Source organism: Plutella xylostella, chromosome 5, assembly GCF_932276165.1.
Source record: "Plutella xylostella chromosome 5, ilPluXylo3.1, whole genome shotgun sequence".
Taxonomy (NCBI): domain Eukaryota; kingdom Metazoa; phylum Arthropoda; class Insecta; order Lepidoptera; family Plutellidae; genus Plutella; species Plutella xylostella.
In genome coordinates, this window is record NC_063985.1 from 6,016,117 (window position 1) to 6,027,656 (window position 11,540).

Here is an 11,540-nt window from a genome sequence, read left to right on the forward strand (position 1 = left end):
GACCCTGAGAAAGAACATAGGCTACTTTTTATCCCGGAATTCCCACGGGAAAACTTTTTAAGGCGAAGCGAAGCTCGCGGGAACAGCTAGTGTATGATAAATATCCATCGTTGAGATAACCGTTGGCGTTCGTTGGCCCGGTGTGTACGCAGCTTAACTGTACATCATCTGTAGATTAATATTATGAAGGTGTCCCACGGTGATGCCACTTGAATGGCAAAGTCCCTAAATATTTAAGATCTTTACCACCGAAAAAAAATCTTTCCCGAAAATAATGGATACTGTTTTTATTTTATTTTTGTTTGCTTTATTAATTTTATTATGTTTTAAGATTTGCATCCTACAATGTAAAATTTGTTTTATATAATTTAAAGTTCAAATTGTTAAACTACGCCACCTGTTCTATATTTAAACAGATTGTTAAAAACCTGTGTACTGGCTGTCCACGACACAGGCCTAGCCTAGTGGTAGCCGTTGCTACATCACCACCTTTAAATTGTTAACAAACACTGCAACCTCTATTTTTTGTATCTTCATAATCTTTAATTTAAATAAATATTTTTTCATTTTCATTTTTCATAGTATTACAGTTACTAACTACTAGTTAACTAGGTACTTTATTAATTACCTACTTGTAGTTATGAGTATAACGTAATGCTTACTAGATACAGGGTAGGTACAGGTACCTGACGATCTCAAACTTGTGTATTAATGGTATGTGTGGTTTACAAACCACACACAATGTCATGTTAGAATTTCACTTTATTAAATAATCATAAACCACTTTGTTAAAATAAATTTTCTTTCCCTAGAATATCATTCTTAGAACCAGCTGTGATCAAATCATATAATTCGGCCTCTTGAGTTTCTTTCAGTAAAGATAAAACTTTGTCGGTTGGAATTCTTTCTTCTTCTATATCTAAAGAAGTTAGTCCGATAGTTTTAAAAGCTCGGCCAACTTGTACTGCGCTTAGCCAGCCACGTTCACCCGGGTCAAAGCTGCGTATAATGGCTTCGAGATGTCTGTAAATTGAACGTAGGTACGTAGGTTAATAGTTAACATCAAAATTTCGGTGAAGTTAATAACTAAATATTTGCATCTCATTTAACTTACCGAATATCAAATAAAACAGGAGCTTTCCCTTGGTTAGCACGAAATAGCATGCAATCATCAAGTAACGTTTCGAGAAACTTCAATGGTTCGTCAGGTGATGAAGAAATTATTTTAGCTAGTAAAAATCTCAGTAGTTCAGAAATACGCCTGTCCCGCAGGTAATTTTCAGTTCTTTCCACACGGCCAAGAATCAATCGTCTGCGAGCGTCGATGTCAGATTTTCCGGATGCGTTAGATTCTGAATCTCTCAAGCATTTACAAACATACATTGGATCACCTAGTGGCTCCATGGGAAAATCAATGCCAATTTCAACATGCTTATACGCCCTTACTTGCGTTAGAGTAGTACCTTCATGGCTACTTTTCGAGTCAAGTGAAACTTGAACATTCGTTCCCATACAGGTACCGCCGCACGGGGGATATCCCCATATTGGTCTCCCGTCTGGTGTGAGCCCCCATATTGGCGTTCCAGTTCTAACCGCATTTGATCCCCCAGTAGTGGTTCCACCACCAGTAACATCTTTGCTAGAAGTGGCTTCTCCAATAGTCCCTTCAGTAATAGTATCACCTGAAACGGTCCTCCCAATGGTAGTCTCAGTCGGAGTTTGACCATCTGTAGTGTTATTAAGTTCTTCATAATCAATATTTTCACTTTTGTTATCCTCCATTTTCTTCCAGTTTCTTTAGCTAGTCAAGCCATCGAGACAAATTCTTTGTAATAATTATTCTGAGGATTCCAGTACTCATGGAGATTTATTTTAAAGCTTGACACTGTTATTATTCTGAACTCCCAGTGGCGCGCACTCTCCACAGAACATATTTTTCCTCAAAACTTGTAAACTTCAAACCGGTAACCGATTTTATTGTTTTGAATTTCATGATTGTCAATAATTTTCTAAATAATTTAGTTTTCACATTTTTATACCCGTGATTAACGCTAGTAAGCGATACATTTAAGGTTTAAAAGGCTTACAAAAGTATGATTTGAAGATATCACGTATTTCAAAATGGGGAAAGACATGGACGAAACACGAATTGGAAAAATTGACGACGGTATGATATATATTTTATTTACTTAGTTATTTAGTAATTAGAGTCTCGTTACTTTATTACAGAACCAATCCTATATCTTTATACGCTAATATATATCAGTTTTAGTAACATAAGATATTTCTGTAGGTGATACAGACATACGTAAAACCGGACAGGAAATGGATGTCATTCGACAAAGAACAGTTGCCTATGAGTATCTATGTCGGCTTGAGGAGGCCAAAACTTGGATGGAGGCTTGTATCAAAGAGAAGCTTCCACATGCCACTGAGTTTGAGGAAAGTTTGCGTAATGGTGTCTATCTAGCCAAACTTGCAAACTTTATTGCACCTGACATGTTACCGTTGAATAAAATATATGATATAGATCAGAGACGGTACAAGGTGAGTGTGTTTGTGTACATAAATTTACTTGGAATTGTACCAAATATAATTATATGTCTCTGTGTGTCTGACAGATTCTTTGCTAATTTGATACAATAACAACAAATAAGTAACTTTAAGTTTATTTACAGATTACAGGACTACAATTCAAACATACTGACAACATTAATAAGTTTCTTCAAGTTTTGAGCAAAACAGAACTGCCTGTTGTGAGTATCTATTCATACCTTTATTGTAAGCTAGCATTTCCTGTAATCTTTGTTTTTCCATAAAAAGTTTTCCCGTGGGAATTCTGGGTTAAAATGTACATAATAAACATTCCTCTTAATGCATGATATCTATTTAAAAAAACTGCATCATGATCCCTTGTGTACTTTTAAATATCTAGGCAAACATAAACTGTTACACAAATATGCAAAAAGTTAATCTCTGGGTCTCATTCCAATGAAGAATAATACAGTATTTTTGAGATGACTAATTGTAAACATATAACATTTTTCAATTACAAATAAAGATAAGATCAATCAAATAATCCAACCTGGGTCGTTCCTGGCTCAAAAGTACCCATTATGCTGGCAGCATTAACTCTTTCTATAGCCAGTATTTTTTATTTTTCCAGACTTTCCAACCAGAAACGACTGATATTTATGACAAAAAGAACATGCCTAGAGTTATTTACTGCATCCATGCTCTCAGCTCTCATCTGTTCAAGATAGGCAAGGCGCCACTCATCCATGACGTGTTTGGTAAAGCTGTCTTTACAGGTAAGAAAATTATTGATATTTTACTTTGTTAAAAAAAATCTTTAAGTACCTACTATTATAGTATTAGTACTTATACCATCTATCATGTAGGTACTGACTGCACCATAGGTATATAATACAGGGCATATACTTTTGTTATAAGTTGGTATACCATGTTTTTAGATGAGCAGTTAGATTCTGTGTCAAAGGACCTAGAAAAATGTGAACACCCACTGCCAATGTTTCAAAAAATTGGGGGCATTCTATCAAAGAATAATGTTCGTGACTGTAAAGCTTTAGATAAAGCTATCCATGAATTGAATAATTTATTGGATTCTGAAAAGTCCATAACATCAGCATTACTGAATCCCCAACTGCAGCTGAAACATATTCAGAATAAACTCATGAGTGAATATAAAAAGTCACTGCAAGCAGCTAAGCAAGAAAAAGTTCAAGCAGCCAATAATCGCTCCCTTAACGATAGTTATGTGCCAGATGACTATGATGAATTGCTAACAGTTGTGGAAATCCAAGGACACATAACTGCTACTAATTATAAATTCCTATGGCATAATCTCACCAAGGCATGCCTCAAAAATGATGTGAACAGCATACATAAAATGTTCAATGAAGACTGGGTAAAATTAAAAGATTACAACAGCCAAAACCTTGACTTCTACTGTGATGTTGTAAAGGAAATAGTTGAACACAACAAAGATGTGGATGTAGACAGCATAGTCAACTGGCATAAAATATTTCAGAACATAATAAACGAGGGTAACAGAAAATCTCTGGAACACATAGACCATAAGCACGCAATAGCTGCTGTAAACAAAGCACTTGACGATGGGAATCCTGAACAGCTATACAAAGCACTGAACAGTCGCAATTTAGAGTTGAACATCAAAGTGGATAGATACGCCATTCCTCTTTTGTTTGAGGAGATGAAGCTGGAGAAGTACGAATTGGAGAAGAATCTAAACGAGAATGAGATAGCGAGTTCAGTAGCTTACTTGTCTGCGCTGGCGGCGGTGTCGGCGGCGCTGGAGCGCGGGGACGAGGGCGCCGTGTGGCACGCGCTCACGGCCAGGAAGGTGGGCCTGGAGGGGCTGCGCGCGCACTGCCGCCGCCGCTACTTCTCCGCGCTGCTGAATGCGCTGCAGGCCAAGACGCGCGAGCAGTGCCTGTGTCCGCTGCTCACACAAGAGGATATTAGGGACACTATCGACATGGTCAACATGAAGGATGATGACAATGAAGAGAGTAAGTTTAACATTTATTATTAGCTTTTGGTTAACACCTTTTGGCATAAAGCCGCATGCATTACTTAGTCATTATTGTAATAATAAACTTACCTACAGTTCCCCAAAATTGATAATGCACATAGAAATCTTCGTCATTGTTCGGCAACGGTCGTATTCCCGAGCGTTAGAAAACTATTATGTATTTAGAGTGGTTAAGTGCATTTTCTTCATGAAATTTTAGTAGAATTATGTAATTGGTGCTAAAAGAGATAATTGATTTATCAGTAACGAAATTTGATTCGATAATTCATAATATTCCATAATATTAAAATTTACTTCGAAAATGTTAGAGTAGGTACTTTTCAAGTGTCTTACTGAAGCTGATGTAAAGATGGATGAAAGAAGGTTTGAATAACACAAGGATTATATTATAAGGAGAAATGGATTTCAAACACAGGTTTACATTAAAAATTTTAAATCTCAGTTCAAAAGTATTTACAGCACTGATTATTTCACATTAATAAAAATGTTTACATTAAAATCTCAGTTCAAAAGTATTTACAGCGCTGATCATTCACAATAATATTACAATTACAAACTTGGTCTTTTGGGTGTGGCTTTATTGGCAAAGTGAAGTCTATCAATGTGACGTATATTTTATTCTTAAATGTGCCTCATAATATGGCGTCGTCAAAAATAATTAAAGTTGAAATTAAATTCACATTTGAAAAAAATAACAAGAACGATGTGTAATTGCAGCTCTTTATAATTTCACAAAAGTAATATTGATCTTGACCTTGAGACCTTTGACTGATCGGTGACAGGCACCGACCGCCCAAATTGTTTTCGATTATGTGTCACATGATATTGACTACTATTTCTTTCGAACAGGAATCAAAATGCAAGTGCTTTGTTTAAGGCTCAATGATTCGGGTGTTTCCGGGAATACGACAGTTTGCGAAGATTTGCATGCGCATTATTAATATGGGAGAACTGTACCTGTTTTTTGGTTGTTATACCTACGTAGGTACTTATAACTATTGTTTTGTTATTTTAGTGGTTGAAATAATCGGAAATATAAATAAGGCTGTGTATGAAGAAGACATAAAGACTTTAGTGGCCCTTCTAAAAAGCCCCTGCCTTAAACTTCAATCGTCTTTGCATAAGGAGGAATACCCATTGTATTTACGAATGCTAAAGAAGAAGCTTGTAACGAAGGAATCACAGAATCTGTGGCTTGATGACGTCATTGAAACTATTAACGATGTTAATTCTGAATCTCGAAAGGTAAAAGAGCTGACCGACGGATTGGTTCAGTTAAACCTTTCATTGGTCAAAAATGATTCTGACGAATTCTGGACGGCGATGACTAGTCCTATGTTTGGTTTCGGTGATGCAGAAGATTGTTGCAAGGACATTTATTTCCAAATGTTCACCAAAGCTTTGAAAAAGAAGGGTCATAATATTTGCCCCTGGATTGTCTGCCACACGGATGCCGGCAACACTGTTTATATCGACGTAGAATCCTTTACCTACAGCTGGACTACGCCGAAAGACTTTGTTCCTTATTCCCGGTATTTATCAAGAAAAGATGTCTGCGTTATAATTGATATGACTAATAAGCACCACATTAACAAGCACAAACAAAAGGTGATCGAGAAGTCAATCACGGCTTTACAAGCCCATTGCAGGGGATATCTGCTGAGACAAACACTGTCAGAAAGATTGAATTTCTTCAAGCATAACGTTAGATATGTCATCAAAATTCAGGCTTGGTGGAGGAAGATGTTGATCCAACGCAAATATGGCGCTCTCATTAAAATGAAAGCTATTGAATCGAGATTGCGTTTGCAGAAAAAGAAAAACCCATGGGCATGGTATAAGAGTCAGGTATTGTGTCAAATCATAATATTTATTTGAAATAAAAAGGTTATTAGGGACCTATAAACTTACTCATAATATCATGTTTTATTTCAGGAACACAAAATAGCCAAGATCCAAGCGTTGTGGCGCGGCAGGAAAGCGCGGGAGGCGTTCACGTCGCTATTCCACTCAGAAAATCCGCCTTTCAAAGTTGTAAGGACTTTCGTCCCTATGCTCGACTTTTCCACGGAAGATTACGATCGCGAAATCGAACTACAATCCCTAAAATCTGATGTGGTCCACTCAATAAGGAAAAATCAAGAGTTATCGAAACAAATTGATGACATGGATTTGAAGATCGGCCTTTTGGTCCAAAATAGGATAGCACTTCAAGAAGTAGCAGCTCATGGTCTAAGGTTAAACGACCTGGTGAAACACAGTTCAATGAGTAACATTGTCGTTCAGAAAAGTTCAGACGGTAAAGGGTCCTTATTGACAGTCACCACAGCAGTCAAAGGGTTGAAATCTTTGACGAAAGAATGTAAAAGACTACTGGACGGCTACCAGCATCTGTTTTACGAGTTACAAACGAATCCAACGTATTTGTCGAAGCTTCTCTTCTGTATCCCACAGAATAAGACGAACCAGTTTTTACAGAACGTTGTCCTGAGTTTGTACAACTTCGGAGCTTATCCCCGGGACGAATACCTGCTGCTGAAACTTTTCAGGTTCACATTAGAAGAGGAGATCAGTTGCAAAGTTGAGAAACCATTCGATATAATCGCGGCGACTCCGCTAGTGTTGAAGATGGCGGTGAGTTTATCCCGGCAGCTGTCGGGCCTCAACAGTCTGCAGACCATCATTGGACCGATCGTCGAAAATATGCTGAAAGATAAAGACTTGAATATTGAAACTGGACCAGTCGAAATCTATAAGGCTTGGAGGAACGAAACTGAGATGAAAACTGGAAAAATATCGTAAGTAACATTCCACTCTATAAAATAATGCCGTCACAGAAAGTACATAACTATGATTTCCGCTCGTCGTATTTACCTACTTAAATATCTACTTACCTATACCTACTAATCATCTTATTTCTCTTTCTATTCTAGAAAACTACCTTACTCTGTTACCCAAGAGGAAGCCCTCGCTTTCCCAGAGGTGAAATCCAGACTCGAGAAAGCGTTGACTCAACTCAAGTCTATCGTCATAATGTTCTTGGAGAAAATAACAAATTCGACGGAACTTCTACCATTCTGCATCACATACATGTCTCGAGTCTTGCACAGATCACTTACTTCGAAATTCCCGCATACGCCTGAGAAGGATATTCTTAAGGTCTAGTCTTTTTAGCATAGGTATTTATGATTATAGAATAGAATAAAATACTATTTTATTGACTAATTAGAACTAATTATACCTAATGTTTCATTACTGAGAGATTGTGGTGGCTCGCAGAATTAGACACTAGTGAACGAGGGAAAATTGAGCCACTGCTTTCCTCTTCACCCCTATCCATCGCTTATGGACCTGTATCATAAAGTTTCACGTTACATTCTTTGATTTACGATGACATTACTCTTTACATGACTACCATTTAAGTTATTCATTAATAATAATAATATTTCGTGTTTCAGGTGGTAGGAAACCTGGTTTACTATCAGTTCTTGAACGCGGCGATAGTGGCGCCCGACGCGTTCCACATCATCAACATGCCCAACGGCACGGGGCTCACCACGGACCAGAGGAAGAACCTGGCTTCCGTCGCCAAGATATTGCATTTCTCTGCTGCCAAGAAAGGGGTGAGTAATGTCTTAGATTATAGGTCACGTCAGGTATTACTAGGAAACTCCACTGTCAACATAGAATAGTAATAATTTATTATCACCTAGAATATATGAATTAACCAATAGATAACAGCTTACTTACTATCATTGATACCCTACCGATACCTACCAGAAGACTGCATTTCATCCAGCCCTTACGGCATAGCATCTTTATCTCCGTCGATAAACACATATAACGCACCTCCCACCAATCACAACGCCGTAACGCTGATCGCGATATACACTCGAGTGACGCTTGAATCAGTTAAATACGTACGGCGCATGGGCATCAATGACAAAAATAGTACTAGCGGATACTGAATATTAAACTTACTCATACCAGTTCGGCGAGGAGTCCCGCCACCTGCGCTGCCTGAACCCGTTCATCATCGACTGCCACGAGCGAATGAAGCAGCTGTTCCGCCGCTGCTGCCGCGGGCCCACGCTCGAGGAGTACTTCTCCGTGGACGAGTATACCGAGGCCACGCTCATACACCACCCGCATATTTATATCACTGTTCAGGTGAGTTGGTTCTTGAGAGTAAATTAATAATGCATGCCCAAATTCATTCACGGTAGTCACAAATAATTATTTTAATAACTAGCTGTTGCCCGCGAGCTTCGCTTCCCATCTTACCCTACCCTACCCTTCCTATTCCTACCATTCTTGCCTTTTAAACCTTCCCTTCTTCCGGACTTCCACGGACATTTCAAGACCAAAATTTGCGAAATTGCTTCAGCCGTTCTTGAGTTATAGCGTCAGGAAGGAAACCCGATTTATTTTTTTATAGTAGATGTCTCAAAAAGAATGTCCTATACAATTTTGCTAATGGTTCCTCTAGCTAGAGTATTTGACTATTTTGAGCTGTACCTATGTGTCGTACAAGTCAACTTCCATTCATATTCTAGGAAATCGTGGACACTCACGCTCTCCTGATAGAGTACCAGGACATCATAGCGCCGAACCAAGAGGACAGACTCAACGAGTTGCTGGACGACCTGGGAGATGTGCCGTCTGTCGCGCAGCTCGCCTCACGGGACGTTAATATGGTAAGGGCTAACTGTACTGTAATATTTTTTTATGATTTTATCATGATTTTGCAATTTTGCCATATATATTTGAGTATCAAGGAAATATTAGCTCCTAGAAATCATTGTTTTTACGGGCGCCTCCTCAAGGTATACCGTATTTTTTGTGGAGAAAAGGCCAGATGAAACAGTTGCCCCTCTCTGTCTGTCAATGGCAGCTAGTTTAATTATTTACCTATAACCTTTATCGGCGGTTGGGTTTAAGTAAGGCGGCTTTTCAATGCGTAATTCACGTAATTATTCCAATGCGTGTACAATTTTTCAGGCAGGAGATTGTACTGAGGAAAACGCTCGACTGGAAGTGTGCCTGGCGCTTGTCAACAAGTTCCAAGCACCAGAGGATGACATGACAGATCTAAACAAACTGTTCATCAAAACAAAAGAGCTTTGCGTCGCAGTCATCCCCTTCTTGAACGGTACGCATAAAATAAGAATTAATTATGAATAATAAATCTGTGCAAATGTTTAAGTTATCTTAATTAAAACAGCTGTGAACCTTCTAATTGGCGTTATGTTTTAAGGCGAACATTTGCTTGAGGCGCTGTGCATCGGAACAACCAGCGAACAACAAGATCAATATGCGCGGAAAGTCCAAAGGAGAATTTACTCGGGACGAGCCAAGCCAGACGAAGCGATGACCCTGCGGGAGCATATTGTTAAATTACGTCGCAACCTTCAGATGTTAGAAGAGGAGGGCTATGTCACCCGTGAGGACGGTTACCAGGCACTTGTGACCTCGATAGCCCTCGATCTATGTAACAAGGGCAAGTACAGGCAAGCGCAGAGGCGCGCTCTGTCCACCTTGACGAGAACTAAACAGAGTTTACAGGAGAAAACCAAGTACTACGAAGAGAAGATACAGTCGTATGACCAGTACATTAAGTCATGTCTTGCGAATTTGCATGCTGGGAAAAGGTACGTTTTAAATAGATAATGTAGGTGTGTAGTTAGGAATGTACTCTATAATGATCCATGCTTAATCTATGTATAATTTCCAGGAGTGTCCACGCTTGCCTGCGGAGATCCGGCAAAGACATGCAGAAGTTGAAGTCTAAGTTGACAGTTAAATACACGGGTGCTAAATTGATGGAGAGAGGCGTGCTTCTCGAAATAGACGGACTTTCCCAATCTCAGTTCAAGAACGTGATGTTCGATATCACACCTACAGACCATAACGGCGTTTTCACAATAAAGGGGAAGTTTATGGGCGTCGAGATGGAGTCGGTAGACGTTGACATTCAAGATCTACTGCAGAAACAATATGAAGGATGCGCTGTAATGGACATGTTTGGTAAAGCCAAAATCAATGTCAACTTGTTAATATTTTTACTAAATAGTAAGTTTTATGGCAAGGCTTAGATGGTAATTCTTGTCAGAAAGCAACCAGAATGAAAACTCATAATCTGAAAGGTATTCTCTACAATTAATTATTAAGGTAAGACATATTTTTAAGTTAATTATGTTGCACCACCTGTATGTATCTCGCCTGTAATGCATTGATAATACTCCATGTTTATTTAAGTTATTGTTTTGTTAAACATTTATTTATTTTTGACATGCGGACTATTTCTGGTTCACGCTTATTTAAATTACTGCTAGACATAATTTCGTACAGGTACATGTATAATGTATACCCGAAATATTATTGAGTATAATAATTATGATAATGTAATGGTTTCGTGATTAATTGATTCATATTTTTTTATTAAAAATGCATTGGAGTTCAAATGCATAGTAAATTTCATTAAATGATAACAGATAAAAGTGTTATTTCAACCAAAGAAAAATTTAATGTCACAAATCCTACTTTGTAATACCTACATTATGGATGTTTTGCAGCACTCACAACCAAATATTTATTTACTATTTCATTGGTACCTGTTTTATATTTCCTAGAAACTTTTGTACTATGTATTACTATGTATTTTAGAAACTTAAGTTATTTTAAATGACCCTATGAATTACATTTACTATTTCAATTCCTTTTTACAAATGTTACGTTATGATCACACTAAGTATATTTCCTGCAGTATTTCTATTAGATTAAACGAGGCTATTTTATATGTCTTCTCCGTGTTTTTTTCTTTATAATATAAAGTGAAATAAAAACCTATCCATGGAAATACTTCCATGGACCTATCCTATACCCTATTTTATGTTTCTTGCTGAAGTGGTGACAGTGGGAGTGCCGTGGACTGATTCACCGATGGGAAAACTACAGAAGACAA

At 38.0% G+C, this 11,540-nt stretch overlaps 2 protein-coding genes across 3 annotated transcripts; one reads left to right on the top strand and one right to left on the bottom strand.

Moving 5' to 3' along the window:
• Positions 1-744: 744 nt before the first annotated feature.
• On the bottom strand, positions 745-1,869 carry LOC119692380. The gene is made up of 2 exons (XM_038112796.2): positions 1,115-1,869; positions 745-1,023 (listed from the first exon to the last, which is right to left on the bottom strand). Exons 1-2 carry the CDS (start codon positions 1,780-1,782, stop codon positions 789-791), a joined length of 903 nt encoding a protein of 300 aa, XP_037968724.2. The 5' UTR covers positions 1,783-1,869; the 3' UTR covers positions 745-788.
• A 93-nt stretch (positions 1,870-1,962) lies between these two features.
• LOC105390828 (ras GTPase-activating-like protein IQGAP1) lies at positions 1,963-11,379 on the top strand. 2 transcript variants are annotated; one of them, XM_048633070.1, is made up of 14 exons: positions 1,963-2,167; positions 2,323-2,547; positions 2,679-2,756; positions 3,167-3,311; positions 3,474-4,553; positions 5,592-6,424; positions 6,512-7,374; positions 7,510-7,735; positions 8,035-8,199; positions 8,567-8,746; positions 9,133-9,273; positions 9,578-9,728; positions 9,834-10,227; positions 10,311-11,379. In XM_048633070.1, the coding sequence occupies exons 2-14, from the start codon at positions 2,326-2,328 to the stop codon at positions 10,669-10,671; spliced, it is 4,839 nt and encodes a 1,612-aa protein (XP_048489027.1). In that variant the 5' UTR covers positions 1,963-2,167; positions 2,323-2,325; the 3' UTR covers positions 10,672-11,379. The 2 variants fall into 2 exon arrangements, with proteins under 2 accessions (XP_048489027.1, XP_011560492.3); XM_011562190.3 differs by having other exon boundaries at positions 1,973-2,167; positions 2,294-2,547.
• The last annotated feature ends 161 nt before the right edge of the window (positions 11,380-11,540 follow it).

What these genes read in the sequence shown, in the direction of transcription:
- LOC119692380 (XM_038112796.2), bottom strand. Translation starts at nt 1,782, where the DNA reads ATGGAGGATAACAAAAGTGAAAATATTGATTATGAAGAACTTAATAAC. An exon ending in CCTGTTTTATTTGATATTCG is followed by an intron (nt 1,024 to 1,114) that starts GTAAGTTAAATG and finishes TTCAATTTACAG; the next exon opens with ACATCTCGAAGCCATTATAC.
- LOC105390828 (XM_011562190.3), top strand. Translation starts at nt 2,122, where the DNA reads ATGGGGAAAGACATGGACGAAACACGAATTGGAAAAATTGACGACG. An exon ending in TAGATCAGAGACGGTACAAG is followed by an intron (nt 2,548 to 2,678) that starts GTGAGTGTGTTT and finishes GTTTATTTACAG; the next exon opens with ATTACAGGACTACAATTCAA. An exon ending in CCTCACGGGACGTTAATATG is followed by an intron (nt 9,274 to 9,577) that starts GTAAGGGCTAAC and finishes ACAATTTTTCAG; the next exon opens with GCAGGAGATTGTACTGAGGA.